This window comes from Hibiscus syriacus, unplaced genomic scaffold (assembly GCF_006381635.1).
Source record: "Hibiscus syriacus cultivar Baekdansim isolate YM2019G1 unplaced genomic scaffold, ASM638163v2 tig00116962_pilon, whole genome shotgun sequence".
Lineage (NCBI taxonomy): Eukaryota > Viridiplantae > Streptophyta > Magnoliopsida > Malvales > Malvaceae > Hibiscus > Hibiscus syriacus.
The window spans coordinates 7,180,115-7,200,539 of record NW_024063488.1 but is presented as its reverse complement, the minus strand read 5'-3'; the positions used below and the strand labels follow the sequence as shown (position 1 = coordinate 7,200,539).

The following is a 20,425-nucleotide window of genomic DNA, read 5'->3' as shown; positions in this document are numbered from 1 at the left end:
GTCAATGAAGACTTCACCATATTCTTACAATTTAGCTATTGTACATTCATTGCCTCCATTTTCCTTCAGTTTCTCACAATTAACTACGCTAAGTTAAGGTATTACAGAAGACGTAGCATTTCATAGATCCTTTCAACTTGAGGATGAGAACTGTACCCTGCAAAGTCTACTTAACTAAAACCAGAAAGTTTCTTCAGTTTCCTCTCCCTAATCATCTTCTTTACTCGGGCAAACTCGTCCCATTTCTCATGTGCTGGCATATACATTAACCAAGCGAATCTAGACACCCGAATCGGTGGGCTCTAGCTCAATCCACCGTTTGCCAATGTGATCTGGTATTTTATCACCTTCATGCAATCTGTGCATGCAACAACAATGCTCCTAAAACCACATCGTTTCTTTCGCATGGAGACATTTGCTTGACAACACACATGGCCTTGTCCAGTTGTCCTGCTCGACCTAGGATGTCCACAAGGCAGGAGTAGTGCTCGACCCTGGGTTGTAAACCATATGTGTGAGCTGAATCAAATAGCTTATGACCTTCACGATACCAGCCTGACAGCAAGCCGATAACACTCCTACAAAAGTGATCTCATCTGATTTGGCACCTGACGTTAGCACGCGTGCAAAAACATATAATGCATGTTTGCCATATCCATGGCATGAATATGCCAAATATCATGGCATTCCGCGATGCAAGATCCTTGGCTTTAGACATTGAAAAGCAAGCCTAGCCGAATCAAGATCCCCTGTTCTTGAATATGCTGCAATAAGAGTGTTAGCGAGTGAAGTGCCATACTCAAATCCTAAAGGGGAAACAAAAGCATGAATTTGCCCGAGCTCTGAAATGCTATCACAGATTGTCAACATGCTAGTAATGATAGTCTTATTAGGCATGCATCCAGAACGAAGCATGAGGATCAAGTTCTTAAAAGCCTTCACCTTTATGCCCATCTGTTGTATACCCAACAATCATGGCACTCCAAGACACTGTTCTTAGAAGGGATTGTGTGAAAAAGCTCATTAGCTTTAACCATTTCCCCTTCATCAACGCGTGCGCTTATCATGGCATTCCAAGCTGCTATGTCTTTGCTTACTAGCATCTGATCAAAATATTCCCTAGCCTATTTTGTCATTCCGTTCCTTTCCAAACCCGAAATCATACTTGTCTAAGAAACCAGAAATAGAATCAAATAACTGAATGGCTTCATAGACTGTTAACCTTTAGACATGCAGAAATCATGATATTCCAAGAAAACAGGTTCCTTTGAGGCATTTGGTTGAAGAATCTAAACGCATCATCAATCCGATCATTGTCAACATAAGCCTTAAGCATAGCTGTCCAAGCAACCATGTTTTTCTCAGGAATTCTGTCAAACATGCGGCGAGCTTCATTAACCAAATCATTACGGGCATAACCCAAAACCACAGTAGTCCAAGATACCACATTTTTCAGAGTCGGGCATTTGCTCAAAAAGCAGAACACCCTCTTCAACTTGCCCGACTGCAAAGGAGAAGGCATTTCTGTCGACAATGTCATCGAACAGCTGACGAACCATGTATCATCGCAGATTCAACAAAAATGTTTCTATAGCGCAAGGAGTGAAACAGCGTCTCTTCTTTGGGAGATTATTGTTTTTCAAATAAACAGTGATCATGGAAGCATAAGAAGCAGCGTCCTTTAGACCGTGAGGTATTTCGTCTAACAGTTTCTTTGCCTCTTTGACATTGCGACAGCGACCTAATTCATTAATCCTCATATTACACTCCCAGGTATAAGATGAAGAAGCAGGTTTCGTTACAAGGCTTTCAGCATAATGTGTTGGTGGGCGAACCGAGAATAATAAGAAATTCAAATGAGCAAGACGTTCAGCCACGAGGGGAAGTTTGGAAAAGTGATAGCCACAGAGCATATTCATACGTAGCTAATTATAATCATACAGTGCTGCTAGCAACTGCAAGAGAGATTACATATTCTAATATCACAACGCCCACATAAATACAGTCGCTCGATTAACGATCAATACGACAAGAAACCAAAAAGAAAACAAAACAAAACCACAATTGACTGTGTTTACAAGAAAGAATGAATTCGAAAAACCTAGAAAGTGATGTATAGCTAACACTGGTCACCACTAAACTTCAAAATAATGATGTCCAAGGAAAGCTTTCTACGGGTTGATGTTGCAATCTCGCAAATAGATATGATCATAATCTACATACTTAGCCCAATAGTTTTTATACTTGGGCATGCCTATGTCCAACCATGGTTTCAAGTTGCCATTGTAGTGTATAACAGCAGCTTGCTCGATCTCCCTCTGGTTGACATTAGGATTGTAACCAAGCCCAAGAACGTGCCAAGATCTATCGAGGGTATAAGTGCGTTTCCAAAATGTTACGAGACCAGGAGGCAGGGTCCCCAACTTCCACAATTGCCTGTCACGATTCTGCAAACAAATTTTCCTTGAAAATGGTAAAAAGCATATTCATGGCACCGGGTGAAAGAAATAGTCAAACCAGCTTCTCAGCTGATCTCTAATTATGATTTATGACTAGCAACGCAAACAAGATGAAATCACTTGGTTTATATGGAACTTTAATGCCTATCTTATAATCTGTTTAGCCAGGATTTACACGTCACTTACCAGCTTCTGCCACCTATGATATAGGTCTGTGATGTTCTGCCGCCTCCACTCCGCTAAATCAAAAATATTCATTCCATATGCCCATCCACAAGCATGTCGGTCAAAGTTCTTTGAGATTAGAGGATTTGAGAAGTTGAGATACCGATCAAATCGATGGAAGCTTTCTCCACAAGTATCAACAGCACCATTAACATTGCCCTTCAAATTGAGGGACCAAAGATCACTAAGGTCCTTCTGCACTACTACATCATCGTCTAGAAACAACACTTTATTGAGTTTTGGGAATATCTCTGGTAGATAAAACCGAAGATGGTTGAGGATGGACAAGTATTTTGGGTTTCGGAACTTCAGATTTGAATCAGAATTAACCCGGTGTGCCCTGAAGTAATAATCAGAGACTGAAGCAGAACCTAACTGCTTAAGGACTGGACTGTAGCTCGAGTTTAACCATGAAAATTCTTCAATGTTCTGAACCTGTATAGCGGCTTTCCCTGGTAAATTACGTAGAAACCACATCCTCATTGCTGCATAATTAAGCCTATCCGTAACAATGTGGAAAACATGTTTTGAAGGGTGCTGCAAGGAATTAAGCGAACATAATGAGTTAGATATATCAACGAAAATCAGGTGGCTAAAATGTCATAATGCACAAATTAATTTGTTTTGATCCAATAAAGGCACGCATGCTCCAACATTCACTTTCCAAGAAGGGTGAATGTTAAGAACAAAATGATTATGACAAACTTAAGATTAAAAGCAAAACCATTTCTCTTTCCACTGGCAGCCAAAGAAAGTACAAGTCAAGCCTCAATAGGAGAGTACATTTACCTTAGCATGGGAAAGAGTTGAGTTTACCACAACAGCAGCTGCTAATATGTTATCAGAGAATAGTGCGTAATGGTACAGTCGAGGGTCTTCTAATTTCTCTTCATCTAGAAAGTTCTGTTGTGAAGAATTCAAGGTATAATACTCGGTAGTTAGCCGCAAAGGCAGGCAATGAAGACCCTTGGTAAGGGTTTTTGCAGTTAATTGTGCCAAGAACGTGGTCTTTTTTCTGTGCACTCGGAGTAGCTCTTCAGTTGAGTGTAGCATAGCCCGAAGTCTTTTTACTAGAGCATCACATTTATCTTGAATGTGCTTACATTTTTCTAGCGATTGCTCCATTGCTTTCAACTTATCGAAGGCGCTGCAAAAATAAGATCAATGTTAACAGATTAAGTAATGTAGAAGCCACATTCTACAGTTAAAATCCTTTGGAAACCTAAAAGAAATTTTAAATAGTAATGATAAAATAGGAGCAGCAGCCTTATTTCAGAAATATGTTACTTTCTTGGCAGATCACTATCCTTGGCTGCATCACCAAGTGCACGTGAAACTTCCTTAATCCGCCCTCGAAGCTCCCTTGTAGCACGTGGGTTGCTTTTGATGGCTGGAAGGGAGATGTACACTTTTGCACGGATGAGCAGGTCTTTGAGGTGACGTACCTGAGCATCTGCTGCTTCAGTCATTATGTCAGATTCACTAGCCAAATGCTCCTCCTGATTCATCTTGCTGGAGGTCTGAGTGTGTGGTTCCTCAAGGCTTATAGCCTATTGATAGAGCAAACAGCGCAAATTAACTCTTAACTACATATACATTAAAGTTAAAAGTTCCCATTCATAGTGAAACCTGTAAATGTGTTAAGACTAAGAACTAGTTTTAGCTGTATAGAAACAAATATTCGGAGGCAAAGCAGTTATTACTCAGTAAGACACAAAGAGTAAAGAAAAATGAATCCTCAGAAATCAAAATCTGCAGAATGCGAGATGGTAAGTAACAGTTACATGCTATAGATATAGTAACGGGATTGAAAGAAATTACCAAGAGTTGAGATTCATTGGCCTGTGTAATGGGGTTGCTAAATCGGGGTTGATGTTCTTCAATCGCAGCAGAAAGCACTCGTGTAAATTTATGCTCCGCCGTCTCTGTCAATTGGGAATTATAAAACCACCATCCCAATTGCACAAAATTAAACTAAAAGAGGGTAATTTTCTTCTTCAAATATTTACCGTTGGGAAAGGAATTTATTGAGTGATCAGAATCTAGTATTCCAAAGGGCTCTTTGAGGGCGGTTGAAGTTTCCTATGATCAAAATCAACGTCAAAATCAACATATATAGCCAGCCCATCCCTGGAAAACAAACGAACTAATCTATTATTATACTACCAGGGGAACAACATGGAGATGCCTGGTATCCCCGGAAAGAGTCTGCACAAAATGAAAGAAAAAACAACCGAATTTTCAAAAATTCTGGTGTTGTTCACGAAATTATGATAATGATGAAAGAATTTCAGAAAGAAACTTACAATTGCTGCAACATCATCAAGAGAATCAAGCCTTGCTGCAGAAACTAAAGTTAAAGAAGGGAAGCAGAAACACAGAAAAATAATAATCGGATATAAATTGAATTATTAAAGTGTGGAAGAAAAAGACATACAAGAATAGGGATCGAAGAAGGCGCCGACCGTGTCGGTGTAAAGAAAGATGGGAGCAATGACGGAAACCGCCAGCAAACTCAACACTATATGCCTTACCTTCACCTTCACCTTCATCTTCTTCCTTTTTTACAACCAACCAGAAAAGAACAAAGAGAGAGGATTCAGTTTCTACTTTTTACTTTACTTTCTCTAGTTTCTGTATGAGATAATGCTCTACTGCTCATCTCATTTTGGTGGCACCCTGTGAGACACACACTCCAACTACAAACACAAATGCTTGTTTTGACCATTGGGTTATTGGGTACAGATTCTCCGCGCGTAACACTCTATATATACAACTCATTATCACATGCATTGCGTTGTATATTAATTATTTTAATAATAACTTAAGTGGCCAAAATTTATGGCAAGTTACAATCATGTGATTTTCAAGACGTAATCGGTACAAATAAAATATTAAAACATTTTCTAAAAGATATAATCAAAATTTTAATGATTATTTTACAAATTTATTGCTCTATGGAAAAAAATGAGTCTTATTATAAAATAATTCTAAATCCATTTACACTGTTTTATTGCTCTATGAAATACCCTTCTACAAGCAAAACTGAAGCTTGAGATCATTGTCAACTTACAGACATTGCTGTTCGTAGACCAGAGTCTAGCACGACTACTTCTACAGGATTGTAATGTCGTGTAGCAGAAATCCTAGCCTTTAGATATAAATGTTACCGTATTTTACATTGGTTGTGAATTAGAAAGACTAGTCTTTAGATATAAATGTTTATTTTCTGGTATTTTGAAACAACTTTTTAAATAAATTCGTAAGATTTAAGAGTTTGAACGAATTTTACTTTATAAATTAATACGAGTTATGACATCTGAATTAAAATCTAAACAAATATTAAAAATTAAATTATTATAAAAGAAATATTATTAAAATAAGACATGATAATATAAACTTAAAAAAAGTATACGTAGTATAATTATATCACTATTGATTTTATGTTCAATCCGTTCTAGAACATAATGTTTGATCCGTGAAATGACCTTAACGCTTAACAAGTAATCTATTCATTTTAAGAATTATGAACTAGACAAAATATTATTTAAAATATTAATAAGCTTAAGATAAAATAGACTAGAGTTCAAAGATAACGTTTTTCCACCCAAACAACCAATCAAAAATTATTTTAGGATCTTGGATGATACACATGAAAACATACAATTTAACCCTTGTCTGGCTTTAGAAGCTGCGTCGTACGTAACACAGCCTGTTATCTGATTCCCTTATCCAACTCTGCTTTTAAATTTCTGTATTGTGAAGGCTAAAGCATTCTTCCCTCGCACTAAAAAGTCTAAAGCCAAACCAAAGGCATTCCTACGCCAAAATATGTTTCAATATTTTCATAAGCGTACGGTCTACATATAAACATTTTAACTGAAATAGTACCGACAAAAACAGGCTTTCACTCAATTCAAATATAAACACAGCATTGCAAAAAAAAATCAACTCCCCATATTCTTCACAATTTCATTTCATCATAGTTCTCACTAAAGAAATCAAAGTTACAACCCAATGGAGAACATATCTAAATGGATTATATAAAGCACACTCTACACCGTATTCAGGGACTATCAAATTAAACAGGGAACTAGAAGAATAAATGAAGAAGTTACATGAACAAGCTGTATTCCATTTAAAAAAATGAGAAGTTGGAATTTCAATTGCAGCAGCCGCCACCTTGAGAAGAAGAACCATCTCGGCCTCCAGATGGCCCTGGAATTCCACCGTATCCAACTTTTATGCCATACGACTTCAAACCAATAAGGAAAAAAAACGAATGTCAAACACAGAATTCACACCACCAAGGCAAAGAAAGAAACAGATCAATTATTTTTCTTCTTTTCTCAATAATCAAAGTAAGTGACTTTTTATATAGTTTTGCATCAAAGCATTCAAACTTCAAAACCTCCTGAAAGAATAATATTGATGATGGATCATGATCTAGGTAGATTAAACCTTGTTTATAAGGCTACTGTAGATAGCTAGCCAAATATTCAAGGACACCTAAATGTAAGGTTAACTTTTTTTGCACCCAATATAAGCCTATAGTACCCTTTCATTCAGCATACTATGAAGCTCATCAACCTTCCTACCAGACCTATCCACACCACAACTTATAGCTATCAAACCAGATTTGTAATTTTTTACTTGGAATTATAATTCCACCACAGTCAATATGCACATTGGCTATATACAACAGTATTACAGATGATTATGTACTTGAAAAGGTACATATAGAAGTATGACAAACAAAAATCTTATCTTAGTAACAACGTATGCTTGAAAAGTTGCTTTCAAACATGATGAAGAATTATGCAAATAGAAGAGAATATCGATTTTCGGACTATTTTTAAAAGAATGATATCGGCTAGTAGAGCTTTACCAGAAAATTCACTAATAGGGAAAATAATAATAATAATCAAGAGGCAATATGCTTCACCCTTTCTGTATTTCAGGCAACTCTAGAAGTTTATAACCTGCTTTCTGTATTTCAAGCTACTCTAGAAGTTCATAACCTGATCAATCATACTCTTTTGAATACTCGGTAGGCATGAATAATCATATATCATATGGAAACATAAAAGAAATTAATGTAAGAAGATGCAAAAGTTGCTAAGAAGAGATAACCTCATTTGAGACATCAAAAACTCCATCCTGAATCTTTGTGTATATGGTTGCAGCAGTTTTTATAAATGCCTGCATAATACCAGAGAACGCGGTAAAAGAGTTGGTAATAGTAAAGCATATAATAGGAGTCAAAAGAAAGTTGTGGAGTATAATGGAGAGTAGAGGAGACCTCCTCAACATTCTGAGCAGTTTTGGCAGAGGCCTCCATGAAGATCAAACCATGCTCCTTCGCGAATTGCTCGCCTTCCTCGGTGGTTACAGCCCTCCTATGAGCAAGATCAGACTTATTACCAATGAGCATAATGGTCATGTTAGCATTAGCATGCTGCCTGGCATCCTCCAACCAGCTAGCCAAGTGATTAAAAGTTTCCCTCCTGTGTATAATCAAGTCAATTACCAATTTAGACTTAAAAATATTGATTGGAGATGTCCAGAAACACAGATGGTAACATGAATATTAAAAGAGTTACCTAGTAATATCGTAAACAAGCAGGGCACCAGCAGCTCCTCTATAGTAGGACCTGGTAATGGATCTGAAGGATTCTTGACCTGCCTGTCCATGTTTTTATATATATAAGAAATTAGATAACCAAAAAAAAATTGTAAAAGAATAAGGGAAAGAGAGAAGAGGGAGAAAATTACGGTGTCCCAGATTTGTAGCTTAATGGGTTTATTGTCGATGGTGATCATCCTGGCCCCAAATTCAACACCGATAGTGAGATCGTGTACTGGCTGAAACCGCTTATCGGTGAACTGGAGAAGAAGACACGATTTCCCCACTCCTTAAAACATCAGATCAGATCAAATCAGATGAGAGATTACCAAAGCCATACCGGATGGCGAAATCATCAATAATCAATAATAATGATAATAACGGAGAGAGAAGGTATTGACTCTATATACCAGTATCACCGATTATTATGTACTTGAAAAGGTAAGCGTAAGACATTCTGATTCTGTTGGAGAAGAAAAGACGACGACGACAATTCACCAAACAAAATACCAAAAATATGAAGGAGAAAAAGATGCTATTATCTTTGGTTCTGGAGACCTATCTCGGCAAAGCCAGAATGTCCTTAATTAATTAAACTAGACAAACACCTAATGGAACCTTCACGAATGCTTCAACACCATTTTGAACTTTTAAGTTACTTTTTTTCAAAGTCGGTCACGGTGATTATGCTTTTAAGCTGCGTTTATTTTATAGAATATAAGATTATTAGTGAAAATAAAATATTATTATAAAATAAGATTATGGTGTATATTATATTTTTTATTTGGTTGATTTAGTAGGAATATAAGATTATTGTGTTTGGCTAAAAGAATAAAAAATTATTAGAATATATATTTGACCAAATTATTCTTATTATATATTTATTTTTTTAACAAGTTGAAAAATATTTATATATTTTCTTTAAAAAAATTAAATTCATATGATTTATATAACTTTTTTACAAAATTAAAAATATAAAAAGGTTTAATGAAAGGGTAAAATTTTATTTTTAACCTCTGAACTTCATATAAAATTTTAATTATAGACTTTTTGTAAATCTAAAATAGTTTAAGAATAAATTAGTAATTTAACATTCGTAGAAATTTTATTATTCAATGAAAGAATGAGGATATTTTTGAAAAAAAAATTAAGGACATTTTAATCCAAAACACCGTTAATCCAACAATACCTAAGGGAAGGGGTTAATGACATTCCCGGTAATATACCTAAAAAATACACTATTGATAATAAAACATTATCAGGAATGACATTTCCGACCAACCAAACGGAGAATGTGGATTCTATCCTCATAGGAATCTCACATTCTCCAAACCAAACACCACCTAGTCTATATTATTATAAATGTTTTCCCGAATTTTAGTGTTACTTAAATAATAATAATAATAATAATAATAATAATAATAATAATAATAATAATAATAATAATAATAATAATAATAATGAAGCAAGTTAAATTTATCTTAATTCATCGTTTTCTTTCTAATGTCGGGTACTTTAACTATTAAATAGGATAATTTTTTTATTTTACTTATTAGAATAATAAGTTATAAATTGAGAAGTTGAATGTATTAACAATTTAAGAATGACGTAAAATTTTATATTAAAGAAATATTTTTAAAATTAAAAGTTAATAGGTGTGAGATTATATAAATTAAAAAAATATAAAACTAATTATATGTTTAATACTCCTCGGTCGATCTTTATAATGATTGAATGAGTGAAATCCACTTCGTGAGTTTCAAACTCCTGTAACTCGGACTTCTTTTACCCGTTATTTTCGACACAAAATAAATAAATTTTAAAATTATTTTAAGAATTTGCCTGTAGACTCTAAAACCACCTACTCACTCGACAAGCTATTCGTCATTTATGCACTACTTTGACTTCACTTTGAGAGGGCAGGGTTCACTCGAGCCCACTGTACCTCTTCCCATCCGGTCGGATGGGTGAACAAACAACCTCGAGATGGTCTTCCGCCGTATTTGGCTCTTTTTACTGATCCATCAGGAAGTACAAAGCCTCTGCAGTATCTCGAACCCATGCCGTCCAGGTTCATCACTGTTATCAGAAGGGCAACTTATGCCGAAAAACAGATACAGAGGGCAGGCAGGTAAGCAGCAATGTCACTCATAACACTTACCCTCAAGTCTCAAGAACATTATTATAACATCAGAAAAAAACTTACCTGACAAAAACTCCACAGCCTCCGACTGCTCTAGCAACCGCATGAAAATCTGCTGCATCATGGAGACTCTAAATAGTTGTTCAGGAGCTTATCAAGATCTCATGACTCATGAGATAGAGATTTTTACAAAAGAATAGGATGCCATGCCACAAATAAAACATGTACCCCAATCTGGAACAACAAATTCATCAAGAAGAATGCTGTTAAAAGCCACAGAAGGTACATGTTGTAGGTTCTGTTGGATAGAAGTCGTCAGAGGACCGTGAGATAGCCCTTTGTTTTACATCGCGGCAATAAAATCAGAGGACATAGTGTGCTTATTAGAAACTAGAATAAAAGAAGGCATTAGATATGGTGAATAGATGTTTTTCAGGTTGGAAATTTTATTTTAACTAGTCTGAAGCTATAAATGAGAGGATATGGATGATCTGGAAATCTGGAATTAATGTGTAATTGAAGGAACTAATGCTCAAAGCATGATTTGTAAAGTAAAAAGGCTGCAATGTGATTTCCTTTTAACTGTTGTTCATGGATTTAATGATGGAATCTCTAGAAGAAATTTATGGAGGCATTTAGAATAGATTAAGATGGAAGTTGCAACTGATGCATGGATATTGTTAGGGGATTTTATATTACTATCTCTACCGATGAAAGTTCTGATTCTTATAGTAGACAGATCATTACTGCTAAAATGTGGAAATTTAAGAATTGTATTGATATATTAGAAGTTTATGATCATCCTTTCAATGGGCCTTTGCACACATTGAGCAGCAGAGTCGTAGACTGCTGTTTAATTCCTGAAACTGATTTTTACTTAGAAAGGAAGGGTTATTTGAATTCCTTGAACAGAGGATGAAACAGAGGGGGCATGCAGTGGTGGTCGTTGCTGACGGAGCAGGGCAGGATTTAATATCCACAACCAAAGCCCAGGAAGAAGAAAAGGACGACTCGGGCAACTAGGTTTTCGTTGATGTCAGAGAAAGTCAGAGATGTCGATGTCAGAGAAAGTCGGAGATGAAGAATTGGTGGGACAGAGGCCATCTAAATGTGTTGTTTATGGTGAAGAATATAGATTCTACTTGCATGATTCGTGCAGTGCAGCAATAGCTACGAAGAACTTGTACTGTACACCCGAGGCTCCCTCTGCAGCTCATGGGCTAATGGGGGGGGGGTATACAGGTTTTGTGACTGATCATATTAACGGAAACAATGCGTATATCCCGTTTATAGATGTAGCACAATCGGCCTGATTTTATCAAGTCCTAGCAAATTTCAGGTTCTTTATATATATATATATATATATATATATATATTACTTATTTCTACCTGGCAATAGCTGTGTCTGTATTAGTTGATATGGTTGTATGTCTAGTACTGCTGATATTTTATGCATATATAATTAATCCATATCGTAGGAAAGGAAAGGAGATTCAGTTCTCAAATATCAACAAACCCACCATAATGCAACAAACAATTCACCATTAGACATGTTGCAATACAATCCCAGCAAAAGCCATCTTATCAGTGCATCAAGTGACTTTATAATAATCCAGGCAGGAAAAGCTAATACAAATAACCACAATCAATAGACATAAGCATGCATCCTATTTTGTTAAACTTCTTTCTAATCGGCTAGGAATGAACTCCATTTAATTTGTTTAAATCTGAAACCAAATGCTTGTCAGAATAGATTACAAGAAGATTGATTATAACATTTGAAGACAAATAAATGAGCATAGAATACACGAGTGGGAGCATTATCCCACACACCTTCATTCCCAAAAGCTGCATATTCTATTTCTGCCTCTTGTAAATCTTTGCCAAGAATGATTTCAACACTGCTTGCACTGCTTTGCTAGGATGAGCATCAATCGAGGTAACAAGCTTCTTGTAGCTTGTGCTTTCGTACTCCTCAAATACACCCTGTCAGTATGGACAAGAATAGGAAATATATTAACCACCCATCAGTTCCTGCTTTCTTTTTATGTTCCAAGAAGAAATCCTGAATAATATCAAACCTTGAGATTAAGCTCATTGTATAGAGCCTTCACTTTAGCAACGTTGGCATGGTCTGGTTTCCCATAGTTCTCCTGGCAGCAAACATAACATAAATTGAGTAAACATATCAATTCTATTAACAAATAAGACAACTGATAGAAACAGTTCCAATCTTACATATAATACTTTCTTCTGATCCTCATTGCAGATTTCCAATGCTTTAACCACCAACCAGGAGCACTTAAAATCTTCGATATCAGTCCCAATCTGAGATTACACACAGCTTGAGTGAGACTTGGCAAAAAAAAATGATGAGTGCTTTCTAATTTTCACTTGAGGACTTTTAGCTCCATAATCCATATCTCACCTTACCAATGGTCTCAGGATTGCCAAAGCAATCCAAATAGTCATCCTGCAGACCCATAATCCATATCTCACCTTACCAATGGTCTCAGGATTGCCAAAGCAATCCAAATAGTCATCCTGCAGACAATGAGAAAATCAAGATTAACAAGTAGGATCTGGTGAAAAAAGAAGAGCATTAATTCCACCTATGAAGAAAGCAGATCAAAAGCACATTTTTGGAGTCATAAACCACGTTGGTAATTCCTAAATGATACTTTCTAAAAGTTCATCTGGTTATGACAGGTTCTTAAATTTACTCTTTTAGTCTGCTATGAGGAAAGCAGATCAAAAGCACATTTTTGGAGTCATAAACCACGTTGGTAATTCCTAAATGATACTTTCTAAAAGTTCATCTGGTTATGACAGGTTCTTAAATTTACTCTTTTAGTCTGCTTTTAGTTACCGTTGATCCACTTTATTTGCAGAATAAATTTGTAGAAGCTGAAAGCCAGATGAATTCCTACAAATATTACCTGTACTGGAAAGTAGATTCCCATGTCAACAAGAATGTTCTTTACATCGGTGTGATTGTCAAGATTTTCACCCGCCAAAACCAGTGCACACGCAACCTGCGTTCATTTAGGTAATATCAGAAATAGCCCATATATTACAATTATCAGATGCTGACGTAAATTATTAAGTGTATAAAGAGAAAGTGTCATATGTGAAAATATTAGCTGTAAGTGCTGCCTAAATAGATAAATGGAGCACTAGAAGCAAAACGGTTAATCTTAGAGGAGATATAGCCAATAAAGAAGAGACTAATCAATCTAACCAACAACCTATTGTTGTACATAAGCATGCGATTGCAAATAATTAAAGGTGCGTGCTTCAAGTGAAATGGGGGTCATACTTACAGGAAGATAAAATGAATAATAGGCAGTCTTGTATTGAACAATGCGACGGTGCCTGAAGAGATATTTAACCAATATATAGATAAGAACAAATATAAGAATTATTATTAGAAAGGGCTGACATGGAAAAAATTGAAACGAGGCAAAGGGTGGAAATTTTCTCCATCAAAGGTAAGTTATCTCCTGTCTTATACGTTGTAGTTGTACATAAAACCTTTATTTATTGAAACAAATAATTGCTAAAGTTTCACTCACTTAGACAATGAGTATTTGGATAGATCCTTTTCTCCTTCAAGTGTTGTAATCAGATCTATCATCTGTCCTGAAGCTGTTTGAAACTCCACCTGTGTAAAACAATTGTGAAAAATATTTAGTATAGTTTTTGAATGAAGAGAATTTAAGATGCATCCAAGTTCATTACCTCATTGAATAGATCTAGCAGATCTACATAGTAAGGTTTCCCACGAAAGTGATTTTTCAGAATCCTGCCGATGTGATTGCGAAGTAGCACACCATCGTTTACAGCAATCAAACCAACCTACAAGGAGTTTAAACAAAGTTAACTGATTTTGGCAGAGGGGAAATATAAGCAGAAGGAAAGCTAATTGACTTGGTACGAAGTACAAACCTTGGGTACTCTGAACCAACAAGGCTGACCACGCCTGGTGTGAGAGTTATCCATTATGTCATCGAGAACAAGAAAATATGCCTGAAGCTGCAGTTTTTATTGTGAGAAAGCGCAAGTCTTTTTCTGTCATTATGCAATGCTAATGAGAAAAAAGATAAGAAACAAACATTGCAGAGTGGTTTAGAGGGATACCCATTCAATACACCAACCGAGAGCACTTGCAAGAAATATCTCATCTTGGGTCAATTCCTTTCCTTCTTTCAACAGGCGGTAGCTATCAATCACAGAGAGTCCACGATTCAGTTTCCCTGAAAACAGTAAACAGAAAACCGACACGTGAATCAAGATCCAAGCCAATAAAAGCTTACAAAATTATCCGAGTCATAGAATACTAGTTAAGTTACCTCCGGGTACATTGTACTCCAGCATCTGCAGGGATAACGTAAATCGGATGGTCAAAAAATGTCCATTTAAAAAAAAAGGGCTGCGGCGACACAGATAGTTCGGTACGTATAACCGGAAAAGGAAGGGGGAGAAAGTGGAATACCCGATCAACCCATTGACGAGAATCATCGGTGAACTCGAAAGAAGGGTCCTGAAGGAGCTCCGATTTGAGCTGGGAATACACATTGAGAAATGCTGCCCTGAGATCCGCCATTAATGCAAAGCCAATATTTGGGGAGACCCAACGTCTTTTTCCTCAATAGTTCCTTCTGGAATGATTGGAACAGCACCTTCTCTCCTCTCCGCTCCACAAGTACAGTGAAGCAGCAAATAAGTAGTTGACAAATTGCTTCAGTTGTAGTGGTATATTTACACGGATGGCGGGATCAAAAAAGGAAGAAGGAAGCGGCAAATGAGAATGGGTAATTGACTCTCGACTCTGACTAATTGCTATTTTATAGACAGCAAGAACTATAGATTGAAAATGTGGGGCGGCCCAGCTTGGATTTGGCGTTAAACTTCAACTGCAAATTTATTCAATCTTCAGTGATTATTATACGGATCTTTAATATATGATTTGCGTGAAAAATATATGTTTAGAAAGAATGATATTCATATATATTTTTAAATAAATAAAAATATACAGAAATAGTATATAAATGAGAAGATAAGAAGTAACCAATGATATTTATGTGTGGATTGAATTTCCAATTTTAGGGTGTAAAAGAGGGGTTTTGGTACCTTACCAAACTTTTTAGTGTACATTTAGCGAGAATTAATTTAGTTGGTATTGATATAGTAGTAATAGAACATATAATTATGTTCGATTTAAAGAGTTAAATTATAAATAGTTTGATTATTACAATTTATATCGTCGTACTATTAAACATCTCACAACTAAACTAGGGTAAACCATATGTTTGGTACCTAAAGTATTACTTTTGTTCTGTTTTGATACCTAGACTTTATTTTATTTCAAAACCATGCCCAATGTAACGTTTAATTTAAGTTTCATTTTGTTACATGCCATTAAAAAAATGAGGGTAAACTACACGTTTAGTACCTAAACTCAGTTTTATTTCATTTTAGAACCTAAACTTTTATTTGTTTCAAAATCATACCTAACGTTCTTTTTTTCGTTTTGGTACCTCGCCGTTAAAAACTTAACATAATTGTTACAACATGGCACTTTTTTTTATAGGTAAATTAAAACATTCATCACTCAACTATCTTTTTCATTCCTATTTTGGTCACTGAAGTTTAATTTTTTTAATTTAATTACTTAACTTTCAAATTACTCATAATTTAATAATTCTAACTTTCAAATTTAATTTTTTTAATTATATATTAATATTTTTAGTTTTAAATTTATATTTAAATTAAAAAATTACTTAAATATATTTTCACTCCTATTTTTGTCACAAAATATATTTAAATTTATATCTGTATATAATATTAATAATAAAATCAATTAAATTAAAATCAAATTCAATCTTTTAATTTTAAATTTCTTTTCCATATTTATTCGTTTATTTGTCATGGGCCGTGATTACATTTATTGATCGTGTGTCTTAAAGGCCCAAAAAAACATTAAAAGGAATACATTTATTGATCGTGTGTCTTAAAGGCCCAAAAAAACATTAAAAGGAATATAAAAAGATGATGATAGAAAGCGCAGCTAAAAAAACAAAAACAATAATATAACATAAACAGGAAAAATAAAAGGGATAAGAGATACAGGTTGGCAATGGGTATGATTTGATTCGATGGTCAAATTTTATGTCATGTGAGGATCACCAGATAAAGTTAGCACTCACAGCACATCGGCAATTTTTGTTTGTTTTATTGTCTAAATTTGAATATTATTAAATAAAGCATGCCACCCACCAGCCCTCCACCACATATTATATTAAAAGAAATGAAATATAAAGGGGCTTACAAGTACAATTTATTTAAAAACACAAAAATAAAATTAATTGAGTTGTTTCAATGATTAAAAGGGAGTGTTATTTTTTATTGAGATATTGAATTCGAGTAACTACGTTTCTAAAATATGTATTGTCAATAATTAAGAAAGATTATGATCAAATACAATAATGTAATCATCTCAGACTATTAAAAATATACAAAAATGAGCCAACAATAATTAAAGTGATTGTAAAAAAAATAAACATCAAATTCATGGTCGGAAACGAAAATAGAATATCTAAATTATTTAATTTAAAAATATATTAACGTATAAAAGATTTTAAATTATTATACATTCGAAGAAGATCCTTCGAAAACTACCAACAAATATCCTAGAATACTTCACCCTCTAATGAGAGCTCCCAACAATTTTCAAAAATATCACATCATCTCTGGAAGCATCTTCCGTCGAGATCGTTTTACGAAGTCCATACTTATTGTTAGTATTAGTGTCTCAGGCATATTGTATGACATGATATTTTGATTATTGGTTTTTATTATTATCATTTACGTGTAATTTTATTATTAATATCCTTAAATAATATTGATAATTATTCTAAATATACTTAATCGATTATTATTGTGGGAACAATAATAAAATAAGATTGGTATGGAATTTGTTAGATATTCATGAGATAAATATGTGAATGAGATTCAAACCAAAATTTATAAGTATTTGTTGAGAATAAATATTGGATTGATTTGTTTTGAGATTAATACATGGATTTAAGCTATATATTAATTTCAAACAGTTATGTCATTAAATCCTTAGACCTGAAATTACTACAGTTCTCAGCATGATAATTGTTATGTTTTGACATAATCAAACATTGACTTTAATCGGACAATTATAAAGGTTATACTTGAAAATGACATGAATCATGTAATGAGATGTGAGTGATTAAGATGGAATTTATCTCTCTTGTCATAAGAGAGATATCTCAAGGCCACTCGATGGTTGAGACTGAGAAATGCATGATCGTGCTCAAATCAGTTGATAAAGATCAATGCTATTTGTTTAGTCAGTTCAACTGAATATCATGACACTGGAGATTGAGTGATATAAGGTTCACATTTTACATGCCTTTTATTCTATCAAAATATCGTGAGATAAAAGGATTATGACATAAGATGCATTAAGGTTGACTCGGATCATGAGCTTTTCATTTAGTTTGGGTAGTCATAATATCTTGCTAGATGATGAGATTTTATCTATTGTCAACGTTAATTGAACCTATAGGGCTACACACAAAGGATGGATAAGAATGGTCGTGGTTATTATTATAAATGATAATTTAATATAATGAGATTATATTAAATTATATTGTATTATTTAAATTTAAATAAGTTAAATTTGTATTCTTTTGTTAGAATATTTTGTTTATGATTATTTATTTATTTGATATAGAAATAATATTAAATAAATAATATAAAAATTTGTATTTTTTTGTTAGATATTTTTTTTATGATTATTTATTTATTTGATATAGAAATAATATTAAATAAATAATATAATTAGATAATTTTTATTAGGATTTGGATAAATTTGATTTTTTTATCAGATAAAAGATCTACTTTATATTATTATTTATTTAAAAAGCATTTTAGACAAATAATAATTATATTATTATTTACTTTAAAAGAGTTTTAAATTAAATATGATAGAAAAACGAAGGATTGATTTTAATCCTAATTAAGTAATGTATATATATATATATATATATATATATATATATAAAATATGCTTAGGGTAACTGGTTAAATTTCTTCTGCCGTCAAAATTCAAAATCCACAAAAATATATTTTGAAAGAAAATTAGAGACAACACGAAATAATTTCCAAACCATAGATTAAGGTAATCTCACAGACTTTATTTTACTGTAGTTAGTATGATATGCATGAGATCTTAAGATTGATATTGGTTATTTAAATTTTCGTTGCGTTATCCTTGTCTCGATTCACAACGCTCCCTTGTCTATTGATATGACTTTTGACATAGCTAAATATGATAGTTGACAAATATATTTGCATCGTTTACGAGTCTATTAATAATAATGATGACCCGAAGCCTGTTATCACCTATCTTATAACCGTTGTATTTATACCTTAAAGAAAGCACGATAAAAAAAACTCTCTCACACTCTATAGATTTCAACTCGCATTCTCACATTGCTAATCTCTCTCTATCCTTAGTCCTTACTCCTCTCTCCACGCACGCATCGTCGATTTACAACCAAATATTTATCATTTGTGATTTTTCATCTAAAAGATATAAACTATTAATGATCGATGATATTAATTTGTTTTATTAACAAAACTTAAATTTAAAATTTAGAGATTGATTTATTTAATATTTAAAATTATTAAATTATTATTGAACTAAAAAATTAGAAGATCAAAATCCACTCATATTTTGATTTGTCGTCGCTCATTAACCTCGAAAGTACACACAAGAAAGCCTAACTATGGTCAAAATCATTGTTGTTATTCGGTGATAAACCAACCCATTCTCCGATTGTTCCGAATTCTTGACTTCTCATTGTACAAACAAATATATATATATATATATATATATATAAACATAAACATTTTAACATTAAGTTATTATTATTTAAATGAAATTCAGTTTTAGTTTTGACTGCTACTTCATTTTAGTAATGGCCGCCTCATTAGACTCGAATTTATCAATATTGGCGTCCTTATCCTATTAATATATGCCTTATTCTTCTTGTTGTCATAAGAAATTTAGTTTTCAAAATTTAAAAAGTAAACAACAAAAATTGAAGTTAAAAATATGTAATGACATGAGGGAAGTGATGGTTAAAACTGTTTTTAACTGCAATAGAGGACAATGAGTACCATATAATTTGTGTGATATAATTAAATAAATGCAAATTCTAAACTATTTAGGATAAAATGTATTTTTATAATATTTATTAAATTTTAAATAATTTATAATTTATATTTTATCTAAATAAATATTATAATTATAATTTTTAGAATGATTTAATATTATTTAAAAAAAATAAATAAATAGTTATTTATTATTTTATTTTCAAATGGAATGAGAAATTATTTAGACATTTAATTTAATAGTTATATAAGTTAAATATTAAATTTAATGAAATAATAATAAATTTTTAATCTAATTCAGTGTTAAGTATTTAGCCCTTTTATATAAAAAGTATGAGACTTGAAATCCAAAACTAATATATATATATATATATATATATATATATTATAATATGGTATAGTTTAAATATTAATTTTGATGAAATTATCACAATTAACATACCTAGTCAAGTGGCTAGGTACATTGCCCCTTTTCTAAAGGTTGGGATTTTGAATTCCTCTATTAACATTTAATGTTTTTCTTTGATTTTATTCTTATAAGGTGATGATACGAAAATATCACTAAATTATTGATGATGAAATAAAATATATATTCTCTCTGTCTCACTAAGTTTGTTTTTATATTGACTTTTTAGAAATAAAATTTTTTTAAACTTTGACCATGATTATTTTAAATATTTCAAACAATTAAATTTTATAAAATATATATTTAAAAATTACTTGATTGAATGTTTTTAAAATATTTGTTTTCATATTTTA

General features: G+C 33.1%; 3 protein-coding genes and 1 pseudogene across 5 annotated transcripts; all 4 read right to left on the bottom strand.

The window, feature by feature from the left end:
* Positions 1 to 101: 101 nt before the first annotated feature.
* On the bottom strand, positions 102 to 1,928 carry LOC120190563 (annotated as a pseudogene).
* On the bottom strand, positions 1,892 to 5,296 carry LOC120190651 (probable galacturonosyltransferase 4). 2 transcript variants are annotated; one of them, XM_039193703.1, is made up of 9 exons: positions 5,122 to 5,294; positions 4,991 to 5,025; positions 4,851 to 4,892; positions 4,694 to 4,766; positions 4,506 to 4,609; positions 3,972 to 4,234; positions 3,474 to 3,831; positions 2,646 to 3,221; positions 1,892 to 2,447 (listed from the first exon to the last, which is right to left on the bottom strand). In XM_039193703.1, the coding sequence occupies exons 1-9, from the start codon at positions 5,234 to 5,236 to the stop codon at positions 2,172 to 2,174; spliced, it is 1,842 nt and encodes a 613-aa protein (XP_039049634.1). In that variant the 5' UTR covers positions 5,237 to 5,294; the 3' UTR covers positions 1,892 to 2,171. The 2 variants fall into 2 exon arrangements, 1 of the variants encoding a protein (XP_039049634.1); XR_005522631.1 differs by having other exon boundaries at positions 2,328 to 2,447; positions 2,580 to 3,221; positions 5,122 to 5,296.
* A 1,328-nt stretch (positions 5,297 to 6,624) lies between these two features.
* LOC120190619 (ras-related protein RABB1c) lies at positions 6,625 to 8,861 on the bottom strand. Its single transcript, XM_039193660.1, has 6 exons — positions 8,721 to 8,861; positions 8,460 to 8,599; positions 8,288 to 8,370; positions 7,987 to 8,191; positions 7,818 to 7,886; positions 6,625 to 6,939 (listed from the first exon to the last, which is right to left on the bottom strand). The coding sequence occupies exons 1-6, from the start codon at positions 8,764 to 8,766 to the stop codon at positions 6,847 to 6,849; spliced, it is 636 nt and encodes a 211-aa protein (XP_039049591.1). The 5' UTR covers positions 8,767 to 8,861; the 3' UTR covers positions 6,625 to 6,846.
* Positions 8,862 to 12,119: 3,258 nt separating this feature from the next.
* Positions 12,120 to 15,258, bottom strand: LOC120190617 (farnesyl pyrophosphate synthase 1-like). Of its 2 annotated transcripts, none has more exons than XM_039193657.1 (13): positions 15,092 to 15,258; positions 14,949 to 15,061; positions 14,806 to 14,830; positions 14,594 to 14,709; positions 14,402 to 14,488; positions 14,195 to 14,311; positions 14,029 to 14,117; positions 13,777 to 13,828; positions 13,393 to 13,488; positions 12,953 to 12,997; positions 12,692 to 12,781; positions 12,535 to 12,606; positions 12,120 to 12,439 (listed from the first exon to the last, which is right to left on the bottom strand). In XM_039193657.1, the coding sequence occupies exons 2-13, from the start codon at positions 15,057 to 15,059 to the stop codon at positions 12,311 to 12,313; spliced, it is 1,029 nt and encodes a 342-aa protein (XP_039049588.1). In that variant the 5' UTR covers positions 15,060 to 15,061; positions 15,092 to 15,258; the 3' UTR covers positions 12,120 to 12,310. The 2 variants fall into 2 exon arrangements, with proteins under 2 accessions (XP_039049588.1, XP_039049589.1); XM_039193658.1 differs by lacking the exon at positions 12,953 to 12,997 and adding an exon at positions 12,882 to 12,926.
* Between the last annotated feature and the right edge of the window lie 5,167 nt (positions 15,259 to 20,425).

Bases quoted from the DNA above. Each gene is read 5' to 3' on its own strand.
- LOC120190651 (XM_039193703.1), bottom strand. From the start codon at position 5,236: ATGAAGGTGAAGGTGAAGGTAAGGCATATAGTGTTGAGTTTGCTGGCG. The intron at 4,767-4,850 runs GTAGTATAATAA...TTTTGATCATAG, and splicing joins ATCTCCATGTTGTTCCCCTG to GAAACTTCAACCGCCCTCAA. The intron at 2,448-2,645 runs GTAAGTGACGTG...ATTTGTTTGCAG, and splicing joins ATCATAGGTGGCAGAAGCTG to AATCGTGACAGGCAATTGTG.
- LOC120190619 (XM_039193660.1), bottom strand. From the start codon at position 8,766: ATGTCTTACGCTTACCTTTTCAAGTACATAATAATCGGTGATACTG. The intron at 8,371-8,459 runs GTAATTTTCTCC...AAACATGGACAG, and splicing joins AGCTACAAATCTGGGACACC to GCAGGTCAAGAATCCTTCAG. The intron at 6,940-7,817 runs GTTATCTCTTCT...ATTGGTTTGAAG, and splicing joins TTTTTGATGTCTCAAATGAG to TCGTATGGCATAAAAGTTGG.
- LOC120190617 (XM_039193657.1), bottom strand. From the start codon at position 15,059: ATGGCGGATCTCAGGGCAGCATTTCTCAATGTGTATTCCCAGCTCAAA. The intron at 14,312-14,401 runs GTTTGTACTTCG...AACTCCTTGTAG, and splicing joins GTTGGTTCAGAGTACCCAAG to GTTGGTTTGATTGCTGTAAA. The intron at 13,829-14,028 runs GTGAGTGAAACT...ATATCTCTTCAG, and splicing joins TCCAAATACTCATTGTCTAA to GCACCGTCGCATTGTTCAAT.